Source organism: Patella vulgata, chromosome 6 (assembly GCF_932274485.2).
Source record: "Patella vulgata chromosome 6, xgPatVulg1.2, whole genome shotgun sequence".
Classification (NCBI taxonomy): Eukaryota; Metazoa; Mollusca; class Gastropoda; family Patellidae; genus Patella; species Patella vulgata.
In genome coordinates this window covers 22,789,037-22,807,897 of record NC_065884.2, presented here as the reverse complement: position 1 = coordinate 22,807,897, position 18,861 = coordinate 22,789,037, and the positions used below count along the sequence as shown (strand labels likewise).

Below are 18,861 nucleotides of genomic sequence, written 5' to 3'. Positions count from 1 at the left end.
GATGTCGAATTTTCATAATCAGTAACCGTAGTTTTTATTGTAATGCGTTGATTTTCTTCTATTTTATCAAAGTCTCAGTCCGCATGACAATTTTTTTTATGGCAACCCAGGAAGTTATTCATGGATTGTGATGTAGGAGTGAATGAAATGGCTGTTTTATCCCAGTGTTTGATCATGCCAAGATACAATAACATAAGATTAAAGCCAGGAAAGATATACTATTCTGAGGCTACTTCCTCCCTTGACCGAACCCAATATAAACTATAACAATCTTTTTTACAAATGACAAATTTCCTAATAAGATTGAAATAAATCTTTGTTGGATTTATTATAGAGTTTGTTTTTGTCGTATTAAAAAATATACAGAAGAAAAGATAAAGTCCACAAAGGCAAGGTCAAGACTTTTCTATTGGGAGTTATCAATATTTATATCACATACTAACTGCAGGTATAATATATTAAGAGAAAATAAGGAGATACTCTCAGTTTGTAATCCTAGTCAAGTTACACTCTTGTATATCATTAGTCTATGAACCTACATGTAGAACTAGTTGGATTATATTTGTTTGCTCAGTATTTTATCCATCATTATTATTATTAAAGTGGATCCCATATGGACACAACTAGATATTTTATACGGCAGAGGATTGGCCCAGTTTATTTAATTATACCGTCCCTATGAAATAGAAGGATCAATGTTTTTTGTCAGCTGAAACGAAAAGGACATGCTGCATTTTTTAAAGGAGTGATTTGAAGTAAATTAAATCTGAACATTAATTTTGAATTGTAGACAGACTCTTCGTGAGTATTTTCAAAATGTCTAGTGTATTAAGACAGATATGGAGTATTCGGGTGATGTTGATTATGTTTTTGACACCTTTAATCCTGCTTCCATTACCGTTATATATTGGAACAAAGGTATGCAATTATTGATTTTAATTATTACATAATATCTATTTTCATCCCTAATTATTTGATGATTTTTTTTTAATAAAGCTTAGACAATTACTACGGCCATACTTATATTATTATGCGGGAGACTTTGTATTCATATAGAACGAGTCCCTCGAAGACGTTAAAATGATAGATTTGGGATTTAACGTTTCCTCAACATTAACTATGTCATTTCAAAACTACTGTGGAAATGAAAGAAAACCCTGTTGACAGGGGGTAGAAACATAAGTTTGCAAATGTCATTAATGAATGTTCAGAAATAGCTAAAGGAAGGTCAGAACCTTGCGGAATAAGAAATTTTGGAATTGTCAACGCAGACAGAATACTATATCAAAAACCAGTGCAAGAAAGGGCTTTTAGTTCTGCATTGTTATAAAATGACCCAGTTATATTAGGATTCACTTTAAATGTCAACTGACATAAGTCGAGTATCTAATCTGCATAAAATAGTCAAACGGATTCAAAAGTAAAAACTTGACGTAAATAAACCTTGACAAAATTCCGCCGCAGTACACTGTATGGCGTACGTCCGTCTTCATTACCCCAGTCGGCGCAGAAAAGTAGGACGTTAAACCCCATTTCATTTCATTTTGGTTTATAACAGAATACAATCTGAAACAAAACAGCATTTCAATTAAATAAGGTATACACACTGACTTCATCATGTTAAGTAAATTATAACATGTTTTATTCTATCCCCGAGATGGATTAAGAAATAGTTCGGTCATAACTATGCACATTTTCACAGGATAGTTGGTAAGATGGAGTGTAGGGCATTGTTTAGCTGCAATATTGTAGCATCAACGTGGTCGCCACTACAATTGGCACATTCACTAATGCTATGCGACAGTAAAGATAGCCCAAAACGAATAATTTTCATCACATATTAACAAAATTTGTATTGAAATAAATTTGTATGCTTTTCTTACAAATAGTAATGTATGAATCACTAAAATAGTCACGGAACAGTATCCTGTGTGGTAATGGGTTTTAAAACTTCAAAGCGATAATTTTTATGTACACATGTGGCCATGGCGCTACCCCGATAAAATCTAGAGTACCTGTTAGATTTTTCAAATCATAGTATTGTGTGGTAAGCTATCACTTATATTTCAATGTGGATTGGTTAATTATATGTTAAGCTACGTGTAGTACCTTTTGGGGCCAGATTAATTGGAAATTCGGTCTCTGTGACGTCATACGGGTATATGAATCAAAGCCCTATATATGGCGTTGATAAGGATGAGACAATTTTGAGTGGCAAAATCCACTTCTTGGGTAGACCCATACTGTCTACTTTGGGTGAAGATATCGCAATTAATTATGAATAGATAGATTACACGAAAACACAAGCCCTTCAAGCACATACTAATTTTATGATGTTCTGGTCTGGTCGGTTGTAACCTCAAAGCTAGGAACTCTTCATAAGATGTACACGCTCAAGGAAGATATCTAACCGAGACACAGAGAAAGAAATTGGGTTTAACGTCCACTTGACACAAACTAGTTCATTTCGGAACGAACATTTCGTTCAATTTTATATTTCAATAATTCGCTAGCGCACAGGGGTCTTTAGCAGTGGGAGGAAACCGGAGGACCCAGAGAAAACTCACGAGATTGGACAGGCGACCCTTCTCCTTGTACAGCCGGGGAATCGTAACCACGCCAGTTGATTCAAGGACAGACTTTATGATACAACGCGCACGCGCTAACCATTCAGCCACCCCAACCCCCTTATCTGAGACAGGTATACTCCATAATATTTATAAAAGTGAAATATATTGTGTTTCAGCCTTATGGATATATTTTGCATGTTACGTGATATGCCCAGCCTTTCATTTGTTTCATTCACTTTACTCTTTTGTTGAGCTTACGAACGAAAACTGGTAACTGATAATAGCATGCACGTATCTTATATGAATCAGTTTGTTTGGTTCATAATTTATCAGCACATGTAATCAAACTGAATACACTATATGCAATTTGAATATACATATATCTACGATATAGACACAAGTTCAAGGCTATGCTTTTATTTAAAAAAATCACAAATCTTTCCTAGACACTTGTAATGACAGATTTACGATATCTTCGACTGGCTATTGACTTGTGCATGCGGTAGTCATAAATTGGCCATGTTCACCATGTCAAATATCTCGACTGTGTTAGAGAACGACATTTTTCAGGTCATTGAAGTCATAAGCGTTTGTTTTGCTGTTTATGATTTTTTAAGTGAAAAACATGCGTTTCTTTTGCTGTTTATCATTTAACGTGTTTACTGGATTCTAATATTTGCATAGATCAATAAAAAAACACGACAGGGATAAGCATACACACGTTCGTCTCCATTTAAATAATTCACAGATTTGAACAGAATGAATAGTCAACTCATGCTGGGCTGTATTACATTTATACACTAATTGTTTACTCTTCACAAGCAATAGGATATCTTTTTGTAAACACGTCTTGTACCGATGGTTACCCTGCATGGTTATTTAAATAATAATATTATTCTCTCAATTTTTACATGTATGATAGCTCAAAAAACCCTGCGTCATTGTAATGTCATTTGAACTTGAAAAGTCAACGTGGTCATATACTCTAATATTATCGAATGACTAGACAAGATTTTCGTGTCAGGCCCAAAGGTACCATCCCTGGAAAGTGTCCTAACCACACAACAACCACTAAAGTATCTTTTACGTGCAGTACTTATTTTTAATCGCCCAACCAGCGCCGAATCGCCCATCTGTATACAGAAGTCGGCTTTCTTACTGTCCGACAAGACAAATTTATATTTGACGATCCAAACTTAAAATTGTCGCGATTGTTTTTAAGCTACGTTTATCGATATTAATACTAACCGGAGAAAACTAAAGACAAAGTTGTTCTATTTCCAGTCATCGACAAAAGACCCCCCCCCCCCCAAAAAAAAAAAACCCCCAAACAAACAAAAAATATCTTTATGATATAGGAATAGCAATATTGACAAGCTTGTAATAAAACCGTAGCCTTAAACAAGTGTACTAAATCACATTTCTTTTTAATCCGGAAAAACATTTCCTAAATCACTATCATTGATTTAAAACTATTTCGTAAATCAAAATATTCAATAACATTTTCTGGGTTCGCCTAAACAGTGAAATATGCTAGGTTTTACTATTTTTGTTTGACAGATAAATCTATTTAATTTTATTCTGATATTATATAGAAACGGAAATAATTCAATTTCGAATAGATTTTTGGATGTAAAAATCTTTAATTTAGTAATGGTAATGAAATATCCACGAAATATTTCTCAAATAAAACTTGAGTGAAGGGTTTAAACCTAAATGGAGCATTTTAGATGGATTACATACGAAGCATTTAATTATAAAACCAGTTCGGAAGAGTGTATAAATAATATCAATAATAAATATGTAGAGGTGGAAACCAGAGAATCCGGAGAAAATCCATGGGGTTAGGAAGGCGACCTACTCCTTGCCACACGACACCACTTAACCCAATGACATATTTTATGGCAGTGGTTCTCAGCCTTTTTTGGGCAACGACACACCTTAGAACACCTAGATAAATATATATGAAAATTATCTGAATTTTGCAAAATAAACACTTGGCAAGTCATAGATGGCATACAATTGTAGACACAGACTAGTCATAGACACATAGAATGGCTCAAACTAAATATTGTAACACTACCTTTCACACAGGCGCATCTGTTGTTCTACATTCCCCCCTTTACACAAGACATGTCAACGATGTGGTCATTGAAATTGTGTGATTTTATAAATTCGATTATAAATACACTTTTACTCCTTCATTTAATACAAAATTTCGTCTTTTGCTGACATTTTTTCAACTTTTCCCAGAAATGATTAAGGCAATCTGATTAAAATATACATTCAGAACACGGGTTAAATAACAACTCTTCCAGATCCAAGTGTAGTGAAGGCAAGTAAAACGAATTTTAAACTATAAAAAACAAAATAAAATAGGATCTGTGATTGAATCAGATTGCGATTAAGGGATGTTGATGAAATATTACAAATGGCAACAATAAACTTTTTCGCACTGATCTGATTTCTTCTTATGGGGAAAATAATGTACCCGTGCTTATCGAATTAATAATCATGTGGGTTTTGTTTTCTATATTATAATGTATACATCTAGAATTATACAAGTTTGTAAATGTCATAAATTTTTCAGGAAGCAAAGACAGCCTTTGTTTTAATCATGATGGCTGTTTACTGGATAACAGAAGCTGTACCAATATCTGTCACTGCCTTGCTACCAGTCTTTATGTTCCCAATGTTAGGTGTTGTGAAAGCTAAAGATATCGCCCCTGCTTATATGTCGGTGAGTACTGACTAGCGTTTAAAAACAATTGCTGACTTGGAAACAATTGCAAATGGGCGTTAAATGGCAGCTTTGTTAAGAAGCAATTTAAAAAGAAATGCAAACTTAAAACACATTTAAATTTTATGGACGACTACATTTTATTTTCAATATTGGTATAAAAACAAAATATAGTGTTTAAAAAAATACTCATAAAGAGTAATAGTTACGTCATTTCAATAATTTTCTTACAGGATACCCTCATGGTATTCTTGGGTGGCTTAGTTATGGCTGTTGCTATAGAAACCTGGAACATTCACAGACGAATGGCTCTACGTGTTTTATTATTGGTTGGTTCGGAGCCGAGATGGTAAGACGTATTGATAGCAATAAAGTTGACAATAGTTTTTTAATGTTTCTCGCTGAGGTCCTCTGATTATCCACAGAAGAATTTTAAAGGCGTTGATTCTGCCATTATTCACACTATATTTGGCTTCTTTGCCATCTAAAAGCTGTTTAAGTCCTTTCTAATATGTTTTGTCATCATTATGTACTTCCTACCAGACGAAAATGGCTGGTCATATACCAGTCTAACGGGTCTAGAGTTCTGAAAATGACCATCGAGTATTTAGGTGACAAAGAGGATTGGGGTGGGAGAGCTTTTTGTTCTACACCAACCGAAATGTGATTAAACAATATTTCACATCTCCCGTCAGGTTGATGATGGGTCTAATGCTGTCCACGTGGTTTTTATCAATGTGGATCAGTAATTCAGCAACAACTGCTATGATGATACCAATTGCTGAAGCTATATTAATACAACTCAAGGGAACCAGTGAAATACTCAAGAAAAGTGAAGATACACCAGAAAAGTTAGGTATATAATATGTCCTCATCATTACAATAATCTACCAGGTAGAATAGATTACGTTAAAACAAACAATGCTATATCTAGTGTGATTTCAGGACTAATATCATCTCGGTTAACCATCGTCAGTATCCCCAGAGCAATCGTTCTATTATACTCCATTAACCCCTTGGTCCATATACGTGGTTGTCACGAACTCACGCCTGGTGATGTCATTGACCACGTGGGCTGGTGCTACGCAGTGCCGGATTCAGATGAAGAGAGACCCTAGGCACTGGACTTTTAAGCCCCATCCCACATTCACGACTAGAAGAACATGAAAGCAAAGGATGGTGGCGGATTTTAACACTACGGTGTCCGTAATAAAGGGTTATGCAATTTAAAACATATTACACACCATAACAAGATCCCCCCCCCCCCAATATTGAGACCCTAGGTTTAAGCCTGCCAAGCATATCGATAAATCGGACAATGATTCTACAAACAAATCAAAAACAGTTTGCAAAACAGCCTTAGCGTTAATGTTTAATGTTTATGTTCACAACAATATGGCGGCTTTCACGCTCGATTCTGAGCACGTTTGCAATATATTTGATAACAAAGAAGTGACATGCAGACAAACAAGAGGTTCAAAAACTCTTTTTGGGTGGGAAAAGTGTTAATGTCAGTCAAAACGTATCCGGTTAACGAATTTTTGACTGTTTGATAAAACTAGCACAGTTATCGAGGGCGGATAATTTGAATATATGTCTTCCCCCGCGAATGTACCTAGGTGTTAGTGTAGTAGAATGGGAATATTGGGGATGTTCTTCGATTTAAAGTGGGGGGCTGGATCATGAATTTGATTTTTTAATAATTTCAGACGATGTAGAACTTAAGGAAATAGATTTGAAAGAAAAGGAAGTTTCAAGTAAAAGGTATTTTTCCAACTGAAACATCTGCTAACACCAGAGAATTATGTTCCTACGACAACCGTCTGGGGCCAATTACGGGGTTTTTACTTCCTGGAATCCACTTTTAAAGACAAAAGTACAACAAAACTTCGTTTCAGCTAAAGTGTCGCACAATTTAGCATAAAGATCTCCCAATTTCGCCAAGGCAAAAGTTCCCACCAATCAAGTTCCAGTGCTATAAATACCAGCAGATGCTGGCTTGAGACATGTTGCTTTGAAGCAAAACTTAATATTAAATCGTATTAAAACCTATATTTGTTTTAAGTGTTCAAGTAGATAACGACTTTTTTGAAGATGCTTAGGGTGTTTGCTTTCTAAATTCAGTGACGTTGACAGTGAAACAGGCGAGGGCAAAGAAGATGAACATTATAAAAGAATATGTAAAGCTATGTCACTATGTATCTGCTATGCTGCTAATTCAGGTGGTATTGCTAGTTTGACTGGTACCGGACCAAACCTGGTCATTAAAGATCAAGTTGATTTGTAAGTGTTTCATATAATGCCTTAGTTGTGTTGTAAGTGAACCACGGTAGCTAAGTGAGTCGCGGGTTCGAACCTGGTGTTTGTGGAGAAAATTTCATCAGGATTTTCCGGCGTGGTTTCCCCTTCTCAGTGGTGCATGACGGAGGGCCTGACAAGGACAGTTGCCTAGTCGTTCGGATGGGACGAAAAAACGAAGTCCGTGTACACATTGCCGTGCACGTAAAAGATCCCTCGGCAGATGGAATTCGATATAAGAGTAGGCCGTAGCGCCACTGTCCGGACAAAATTTCCCTCATAGCACACTGAATGGCGTATGTCCGTCTTCATTAGCCCAGTCGGAGCAGAGCAGTAGGACGTTAAACCCCATTTCATTTCATTTCACTTTGTGATGTTGCAAGGCTGCATTGTCTGCAAAGGATACCATGTGACAATTAAAGTAGACGGTAGCAAACACACATCCCCGGCTCTTCTCTGGACGTTAGTCTAATCCATCTTTGACTGCAATCATTTCTTTATTATGCGCGAACAGGTAGCGATTGGTCGACTTCATGCGAAACAATCAAAACCCATGACACAGCAAAATCCGCTAAATCGCTTGAAGGGCATTGGATATCCAGGAATTGGATTAGCGATCTAATTAACGTGTTGCCAATCCAAAAAAAAAAAGAAACCCAACGGACTGAAATAATATCTAGTTTCAATTAGAGTTGGCATGTTTAAACAAAGCATAATTGTTTAAAGTAACATACTTTAGTTTTACAATTTCATAATAAAGCATAGTTATTGAAAGTAACACAATGACAGTTTCGCGATCTCGTAAGTATACTAATACCGATCAGTTAAATAAGATTCGATAGAATACTATAATTTAATATATTTGATTATTTTTTTAAATATTTTTAGAGTGTTTGAAAAATATAATGAAGAATCTCCCATAAATTTTGCAAGTTGGATGAGTTTTGGTTTCCCGTTGTCATGCATACTATTGATTGTCTGTTGGGTTTGGTTACAGATACTTTTCTTAAGATGCAAGTAAGTCCAATCTGGTTAAAACACAGATCCTATTTCGTTTCGTTTTTATAGTTCAAAATTTCATTTTACTTGTCTTTACTACACTTGGATCTGGAAGAGTTGTTATTTAACTCGTGTTCTGAATGGTGTCGGGGATAAGCCAATGAAACGGTCTGTAACGGCGAGCTTTAGGCGTGTTTTTCACGGAACTGTGGGTAATCCACTAGTAACACCAATGCTGATTGGTTAATCAAATGTCTGACGTCATAGGGTCATAAGTTGGTCTTTTGACCCCTGACATGACCTATCGCTATAACTTGTCAGATCTTCATGTAGTGTAGGCCATCGAAAGTATAAAAAAACGAAACGAAATATAGATCTGTATTTTAATCAGATTGCAAGTAAGTCATAAGTCTCATATATCCCACATTAATAGGGGAGCCACGGTGACTCAGTGGGTATAACGTTGGCTCGCTAACCTGGAGGCATTGGCCGAAATGGTTCATCTGGATTTTCCGGCGTGATTCCCGCTTATCAGTGATGTAGGATGGAGTTTCTGGTCGTTCGGATGGGACGAAAGAACCGTTGACAGTTGGAATTCGTAATAAGTGTATGCGGTAGTTCCGCTGTCCGGGCAAAAGTTCCCTCATAGCACACTGCATGGTGTAGTCTTCATTAGCCCAGTAGGCGTAGGACGTTAAACCTCATTTCATTTCTACATAAATAGGTAAAATGCAGATCCATGTAAAATTATGAATTATGGCGAAATTCCGGTCTGTTTTGTTAATAAAGTGATGACCAAAAATATAACTTTTAGTTTTCATAAATTATAATTACTTATATTTTTATTTTATCAATTGCAGAGGTGCTTGCAGTTGTTGTTCATCGGACCCATTTCGTGAATCTAGCGGTGAAAAAGTTAAAGCCGTGATAAGACAACAATATGAGGACCTTGGTCCCATAACGTAAGTTATATAAATGTTAGCTATCTATATTCGCTGTCTGAGATCAGGCAGGCTATTACAATCCCGAACCAATTTATATGCCCTCTTTAACTGAACAACTTGCCACCAATATTGAACTTACAGGAGTGTTTTGGTTGGCCCCTATTCTTGGTGGGCACCGATGCTATGGAACTGCGTACAGGAACCTTTTTCGTATTCAGTACAAACACCCTGGATCTAGTTTAGGTGATATCATCATAAATGTAGGTTTTACATTTTTGGGCGAATGAAAGAAAAAGAAGTTTATGAGTAACCTGTATTCACAAACAGGAATTAGGCAACAAAGAATATAACACTAACGAAACGTTCTACCCTATTTCATCTTTGTTGGTGGTGAAGTTTTTGACACAGAAATGACATTCAAGTATCTAACTGAATCAAACTATTTGAGTCAAACATTGTGCCGGTAAAACATAAATAGAAATATCAATACTGTTCACAATAACTCCTTGATTAATAAATTTGATTTTGAAATGCGAATTCCCTCCAAAGTCAAAGAATTACATATTTGTTAAATTGGTTTTATAGACGCTAAATCTCTTGAATGGCCGTACACTGAAAACGCCCATACAAATTCAATGTTACGGAGAGCTATTGTTTTCATAGTTCGTCTCTTCTGTAAATTATATGCATTAACCACAAAAGCCCTTTAAAGATGCATTCATTATGTAAGAGCTAAACCCTCCTATTGTAGGTCTTTAGTTTGGATTCCAAAGTATATATACACTTATATTTAGACATTTATTCACATGGCATGCCCATGATCAACCCACTAGAAATCCACATGTCGGAGATTTAAAGGGATTAAAAAATCCGCGAGATTTAAACATTTAATAATAAAATGGATAACAGAAACTTAGCCTCTATTCTCAAGTACCGTAGCTACGATAATACACATTCTACGCTACATCTTCAAACAGTCATTCATTACAATAAAGTAATATAAATGACATTTTCAATATATTCATTTTTCATAGCAAGAATGATCAGCTCTTTAACTAAATATTACATAATACATCTTTAAATGTCTTTATTGTAAATATATGATTACGTAACTATATATTATCTTATCTTGGAGTATACAGCACAAAATACACAACTTACAAGTGGGATAGGGTCAATAAACTGTATTTCACATGATATCCTGAGTAAATATGGGCTCACAAAGCTCACTATGAATACACACTTTTTTTTAAAAAATAAAAACTCCTTTTATCTTTCAATCTGATTAAAACACAGATCCTATTTCATTTGTTTTTATAATTCAAAGTTTCGTTTTACTTGTCTTTAACACTGGGATCTGGAAGAGTTGATATATAACCCGCATTCTGGTTGATGTGAGGGATTAGCCAATTAAACGGTCTGTTGCAGTGAGTTCTTGGCGTGCTATGCACGGAACTGTGGGAATTCTACTAGAAACATCAACGCGTATTGGTTAATCAAATGTCTGACGTCATGGGTCAAAAGACTCCCGTATGACCCCTGACGCGACCTCCCACTACAAATGGTCAGATCTTCATGAAGTAGAGGCCATCGACAGTATAAAAAAACGAAACGAAATATAGATCTGCATTTTAATCAGTTGGTTTGTTTAAAAATTCGGGCAAATTAATTCATTTAAAGATTAATTTTTATACGTGTTTACAATTTTTTATTTAAAAAAAAAAAAAAAAAAGTGGCCATGCTTGGATTTATAAAACTACCAAGTCATAAATGAAGACAAATGTGCAACATAGATTTTTTTCGTTGTCGTATATACCATTGCGCAAAAGGTGTGCATATTATTACAAAATAAGCTTTATTTACTTCTTCTTGATAACCGTTTTTATAAATCACGTTTCCTTCTTTTCTATTTTTTGATTTCTATAGGATGTAGAATTCTGTTAGCTAAACTGTCCATACTGTATTATGCGTTGCTTTACATATTTTATATTACTCGGTATTAGAAAGTTTTAATGTAATGAAAGTTTATAACCGTATGTAAAGATGAAAAAAAAAGTTATGTGGAGAAGAGGGGACTGGCTCATGTCAACTAATTAAACTATGTTTAATTTGATGGTCGACGATTGTTCTGCTTTTGCGGGGGTCAAGGTGGCTAAGTGGGTAAGACGCTGGCTCGCTAGCTTGGAGGTCGGGTGTTCGATCCCTGCATTGGCCGAGAAAGTTCATCCAGATTTTCCGGCGTGGTTCCCTCTAGTCATGAGTGATGCAGGGCGGAGGGCCTGACAATGACAGCTGTCTAGTCGTTCGGATGGGACGAAAAACCGAGGACCCATGTACTGATTGGCGTGCACGTAAAAGATCGTTTGAATTATATATAAGAGTAGGCCGTAGTGCCGCTGTCCTGTCATAATTTCCCTCATAGCACACTGTATGGCGTATGCCCGTCTTCATTAGCCCAGTTCGGAGCAGAACAGTAGGACGTTATAATCAAACCTCACTTCATTTCGTTCTGCTTTTGCAGTGAATATAGAAGCGTGTAGGGGTCAATAGGGCGATTATACCGTGATATTAATAAGGTAATTTGGCAATATATTGTGACCAATGCGATTATTTTAACTTTGAAAACACAATTTATATCGAGTTAATTGAATGAAAGTGCTGTGTAGTATGTAGTCATTTTGTTTCAAGTACAGGTGTCGACACAGCGCATGGCGATATTTTGCGAACATGTCGATACATACTACGGCGAAATGAAATGAGTTGACAAAGAGTCAGAATAGCAACATCTTAACGCAAAGAAGCACATTAATATTGCGGTATCCAGTAAGGGATGTTGATCCGTCTGTGTTTTTTAGCCTATTAAAGAGTGACGTTTGCAATTATTCGACAGAGATGAAACCTATAATCATGCTTCTCGATGATACTTGTTTCATCTGTGAATTTTAACAATTGATTTTCATTTCATTAGATACGCCCAAGGTTCTGTGATGGTTTTGTTCGGTACATTAGTTGTATGTTGGATAAGTAGAGATATAGGAGGAATAGGAGGATGGGGTGATCTGTTTGAAGAAGGGTAAGTAGTCATTTTAATAAAGTCTTGTCCACAAGTCCTATAAATTTCAAAATTCTAGATTAAAATGTAGAAATTATTATTTATATTTTCTGAGCTAATTCCGCACATTGAACATAAGATATTTTCATAATTGATTTTACATTATGGACTTATAAATAAATAACATCCCATTTTATGTAAATTGATGGTTATACTATGGGTCTTCAGAGGTAGATTTTGTCTAAAAATCCGAATTTTGTTTTTGTTTTCAGTTATGTAAAAGATTCAACACCAGCTATATTATTAGCAGTTCTCATGTTTTTCCTACCTTCTAAAGCACCGAAAATTTTTTGTAATGCTGACAAGGATGGTGAGTAAAACTTTAATTATTTGTGGTGTTTCTGTATTTCACTAATTGTGACAGCTACAATTTTTACAATCTGATTAAAACACAGACCCTATTTCGTTTCGTTTTTATACTTCAAAATTTCGTTTTATTTGTCTGTACTACACTAGGATCTGGAAGAGTTTTTATATAACATGCATTCTGGGTGGCGTGAGTTTAGCCAATGAAACCATCTGTTACGTCGACTTCTTGGCGTGCCATGCACGGAACTATGGGTAAACCACTAGAAACGTCAACGCTGATTGAATAACCGATGTCTGACGTCATAGGGTCAAAGCCGCTCGTACGACCCCTGACGCGTCCTTTCAGTAAAAATGGTTAGATCTTCATGTAGTGTAGGCCATCGAAAGTATAAAAAAACGAAATGAAATATAGATCTGTTTTTTAATCAGAGCACCCCCGCCCCCTTGCCCAGGATTAGTTTAAGGGGATCCGGGCCCGAAGTACATGGAAATGGCATCTACAGAGTTCAATTGTTTTTCTAATTGTATTGGGGTAGGTCCACCAGCCCCCCCCCCCCATGCGTGTGCTTTTGTAATACAACCTATTTCTCCGACACAATTTACTATTTTTGTGGAACTATTTACTGATTATTATTTTATAAAACTATTTACTGATTATTATTTTGTAAAACTATTTAATGACTCTTTGTGAAACTATTCATAGTCATTTTTGGTGAGAGTAATTATATTTTATGTGACAGTAATTGTATATTTCATTACTATATTTATTTGAAAGCATCATGTATGCTTTGGCGATAATAAGGCATTATATATTTCTGTTCCTCAAATAATTAGTTAGTAGTCCTAGAGACTTTAGGAAGTGTTCATAAAATGCTACACTTTAGACTTTGGAAGTTCTGTTTATTATTTGCATAATAATTAATAGTTTTGTGGCTGCCTTTTTCGGTTTACAATTTTAAATATTATATTTTCATATCTAATAGAAGACGATGTTGAATCTCCACGACCACTGTTAGTCTGGAGAGAGGTACACGAAAAGATGCCATGGTCTCTCTTTATTCTATTGGGAGGTGGATTTGCCTTAGCTAAAGGATGCCAGGTATGATGACGAAACGAACTCAATCCTAACCAGCTGTGAAATCCAAAGTGTAATGAAAGAATTCAGTAAATTCCTGACTTCAATTGCCACGTACGAAATATATCTCTAATAGGAATGGGAAATGGTACCAGGTGTTCATACAACTACCCACTACTGTCATTTAGTATATGACAAAGACGTTGTTGGACCAAACATATCCGCAAAGATAACATACCCAGACTTTTTAGACAATATCATACTGCCGATATATGTACTTTATTTTGTCAAAATGGACAAACACTAGTCCTTAGTGAATCCCTTTTTAGTGTTTCGTATTTTTTTGAATAGGTAATCCAAGCCTGTCTAAATATATTCCTTCTATTAGTGTATACGATATTGTATAGTCTCACAAAAATATAACATGACTACATTGACATAAGGGAGTATATATAAATATGCAAACAACTAAATTAAACATGGACAAAGTCCATTTTAGCATCAGCGCGTTATATCAAAATTAATGTCAAATAAGAGTTTGATATTCTTCAAACAAAATGGGTAGATATTTAATTCGAATACATATTGGGCCAAATGTACTGGATAAAAAATTGTTCCCAAAATAATTCGGCTACGATCGCTGCGAATAACTGGTAATTGTTGATGTTAAGTTCAATAACATACCGAATTGTGGTATAAAACAGCTGAGAGTATATTGTTTGCAATACCGTATAGGGTGATAAGAAAACATTGAAATAACACAACCTCAACTTTATGGATAACAATTATTAGCAACACTAATAGTGCAACGTTTCAACAAGTCTCTTCTTGTCGTTATCAGATACGCGGTAAACAAAAGTACCTGAACGATATAATTTACCGGGGTTTTAGTTTTCTATTTACACCGCCATACTTAATTCTTCTATATGTAACATCCTCGAACAAAAGTTCAAATTACATTCCCTACTCAAATGATTATTACGAAAAAAATACAGCCATTTGTTTATTTAGTGATAATCTATATTATATTCACCTACATGGCATTAATAATTCACGCTACTTGCTTTCAATATTATGTTTTATTTTGTCTCTTATCTAGAAGGTAGGTTTCTGTACTGTCCAAGGTTGACAGAGTTGTATTACCCCCGCATATCAATGAAACGTAGCAATACGGTTATCATTTAACATGACATGTATTACTGCGTCCAATACTTTGACTCCATTAACTGATTGCGTCAAGGCCACGACCAGCATGTCAACGAAACGTATAGCAATACGGTTGTCACTTTCACATGTCAAGGTATTACTACGTCCAATACTTTGACCCCATTAACTGATTGCTCAAGGACCACGACTAGCTTTAATAAAACGGCGAAAGCCGTGTAATTAAAACCAATAATTATTAAAAAGTGCATACCCGAAATATCTAACCCATCAGAAAATCAATTAGTATTTTAATTCTCCTGTTATCTAACGTATAGTAGACATATGGAGACATTATCCCCCCCCCCCCCCGAGAATTCTCCTGTATTAGCTTTGGTTAATGGAAAGTCGTATCTACCAAAATATGTAATATTTTTGTGTAACGGTGTGACAATTTCTCGGGTGTTCCCTTCAATAATTTCTTGATAAGGCCAATTCTATTGGAATCGCACAACACAATATCCAGTTAATGTTAAAGGTTCCATGCCTATATCTATAATATAATTTTTAATAAAAGAATTCGCTTGATATTTTCTTATAGTTTTCCCTTTAAACAGGCATTATGCAAGAGCTAAATCAGGTTTTTCTTTATGCCTTCAATGTTTTGTAAATTATAAATTAGACATTAATTAACTTACCAAGACCAAAATCAACTCTCGACATGTTTTACATTGACTAAGCCTGTTCCCCAATGCCATTCAGACAACCTGAATAAAATATTGTTTAAAAAAAAAAATAAAAATACAAAACAAAACAAAAACAAAGCTCGACGCCAACGTACAGTCTCGATTATCAACATATATAAATCCTATCTGTGGTTGATGAGTTAACGTAGAAATGGGTAATCGAGACTTTGTTTATTATCGTAACAACGTTAGCAATGGCAATCGATGCTACACTATTATTGTAACGACGATAACTCCGCTCTGAATGAAGTAATTGGACTGAAATTTTCAACATATTCCCTTTTCATTATCTATTTTTTGAATTATTATAGTGAGATCTGTTAGCTCGTTATCTGAACTTACATAATGCCCCTTTAAGCTAAATTCAAACGACGTCTTGGTAGTTAAAATACATGTAGTCAACTAAGGCAGTTAAAAACACACTCTATAATATTATCAAAATGCAACGATTTAAAGGACAATATTGGTGTCAGTCATAATTACATATGTGATAGAACTGGTTAAATACATTCCAGATATAATTTTAACACAGAGATCATTGCTACGGGAGATGTGTAACAAGCACGTGAAGAAACGGGAAGTGACGCCAAACATGACAAACACGAGTTATCCTTCTATGTATCTGACTGATGTAACGAGCGATAACAGACAAACGATCGAATTTCATTTCACTAATAATTCCGTTGAAGTTGAAAAGTTATTATATGGGACGGTGAGAGGGTATATCACAATTCAAAAATAGAATTGGCTGTCACTAGATAAGGGAAAACGAGAAAAATAGAAAAATCCCGTGCATTCCCCCGTTTTTATTCATTCTGTTCTTAATAAAAACATGGTAATGCACGGACTTTTTCTAATTTGTTCGTTATCTTTTATCTAATGACAGCCAATTCTTTTTTGAATTGTCAGACATCCTTTCCCCGTCTCATATAATAGCTTTTCATCTTCAACTGAATTATCAGTGAAATGAAATTCGATCGCGTGTCTGTTATCGCTCGTTGCTTCAATCAGTTATATAGTAGGATAACTCGTGTTTGTCATGTTCGTCGTCACTTCCCGTTTCTTCACGTGCTTGTTACACATCTCCCGTAGCAATGATCTCTGTGTTAAAGTTATATTTGGGATGCATTTAACCAGTTCTATCACATATTTTATAATGACTGACACCAATATTGTCCTTTAACAGTAGATTGCAGTACACACATAATTATATACTTTTCTTCAACACATTTTCATCATTTTGCAGGCTTACTTTGGTGTTGACGTTTAATAAACAATGATTTGCGTTCTCTATGTGTTCATAATTTGAGTACGGATCGTATGTTCCGTACACACAGAATCAAATCGACATTTATTTAATTTCAGGACTCGGGTTTGTCAGAATGGATTGGAGAACAACTGGATTTTTTTAAAGACCTACATCCGTATGTAATGTTAATCGTTCTCTGTTATATCTGTGGATTTTTCACCGAAGTTACAAGCAACATTGCTATCGCAACAATAATTATGCCTATCTTGTCTACCTTGGTGAGTACAACAGAACTTATTAAAATTTTTAAAGACCTACATCGTTCTCTGTTATATCTGTGGATTTTTCACCGAAGTTACAAGCCCCTCCCTCCCACCTCCAGCCCCCCCCCCCTCGAAGGTACCTCTGACGAAGGTACCTCGGAGCTTTCCCGAGCACTAATCGGGGGATATTCCTAGGAGCTTTGTGGCTATAGCAAAATCATTGCCGATGCCTTATAAGTGCCCTTTATCATTGGACTACTTCGTTTTTTTGTGCAAAAACACTGTGAGCATCGGGAGATCCATCAGGAGAAAAATATCCACTACGCCGATGATTTTTTTACAGTGGAACCTAAGGATTAAATCAAATGCTTGTGTAATTAACTGTGAGTCATGTGTTTGTATTTATAATAATTCATGTTTGAAATGCACATTACAGGCTGAGAGTACAGGTGTCAATCCAATATTTTATATGTTACCAGCCGCCATTTCTACATCATTCGCCTACATGTTACCAGTAGCAACACCTCCAAATGCGTTGGTTTTTGCATATGGCCATTTAAGAATAATAGATATGGTAAGTTTTTATTTTGAAACCATTGTTCCAAGGGCCATATCTATAGTCCGTCTAGGGGTTGGTATAATTGCGTCTTAAAACGAAATTGTAGACATTTATACAAATATCTCCTAAACCTAATATCTGCCTTGGTAGTCATATTGCTTGCCTGGTGTTTAATCAGAATTGTTTAAATGAACTTGATTACTCGTATCAGGTTGAAGGCCGGTGGCACATCTTTAAAGGGGGAAATTTAATTTGTTCAAACATTTTCGTCTAAATTGTTGTATGTATTTCAACCAAATTAGGTAGATAATGTTATTCCGATTTGTTTCAAGTAGAGACATGTTCTCCTAAACAGCATGACCTTTTTTTTATTTTCCAGGCAACCGCTGGATTTGTACTTAACATCGTAGCCATACCACTTTTAGTTATGGCTGTATATGGCTGGGGAGACGCCATCTTTAATTTAGAAACGTTACCGCCTGGTTTCGTAGTTAATACAACTCAAACAGCCAATCTTACTTTTATTTAGTGATTTTTTAATGTGTTCATTTAGATGTATATATTTGTTATAAAATATCGATAATGGTTGTTGAACTTTATAAATATTAGTAGATACGGTTGTAAATGTCCCCCCATAATACCCTGTCTATCAACGGTACTGAGGAACAGTTAATTTTCAGCGTTAGTTTTATAGACTGGGTGTGAGAAGGACAGACACTTTAGAAGAAATATTATGCTAACCTAGAAGATTAGTTTATTTTATACAACGGTATATGAAATAATCGAATTTGCTTTTTTGTATGTTTCATATTGTTTTATATTATATGTGTATGTCATGTAATATGTGGTTTTAT

The 18,861-nt window shown here is 35.4% G+C and overlaps 1 protein-coding gene across 1 annotated transcript; it reads left to right on the top strand.

Moving 5' to 3' along the window:
- The first annotated feature begins 457 nt into the window (after nucleotides 1-457).
- LOC126825106 (Na(+)/citrate cotransporter) lies at nucleotides 458-18,804 on the top strand. The gene is made up of 14 exons (XM_050554592.2): nucleotides 458-918; nucleotides 5,161-5,310; nucleotides 5,544-5,659; nucleotides 6,006-6,166; nucleotides 7,020-7,074; nucleotides 7,435-7,593; nucleotides 8,497-8,625; nucleotides 9,468-9,569; nucleotides 12,520-12,624; nucleotides 12,876-12,973; nucleotides 13,956-14,071; nucleotides 17,302-17,463; nucleotides 17,885-18,022; nucleotides 18,387-18,804. The coding sequence occupies exons 1-14, from the start codon at nucleotides 817-819 to the stop codon at nucleotides 18,534-18,536; spliced, it is 1,743 nt and encodes a 580-aa protein (XP_050410549.2). The 5' UTR covers nucleotides 458-816; the 3' UTR covers nucleotides 18,537-18,804.
- The last annotated feature ends 57 nt before the right edge of the window (nucleotides 18,805-18,861 follow it).

Coding starts and splice junctions, on each gene's coding strand:
- LOC126825106 (XM_050554592.2), top strand. CDS start 817: ATGTCTAGTGTATTAAGACAGATATGGAGTATTCGGGTGATGTTGATT. Junction 5,311..5,543: donor TCGCCCCTGCTTATATGTCG/GTGAGTACTGAC, acceptor ATTTTCTTACAG/GATACCCTCATGGTATTCTT. Junction 6,167..7,019: donor AGATACACCAGAAAAGTTAG/GTATATAATATG, acceptor TAATAATTTCAG/ACGATGTAGAACTTAAGGAA.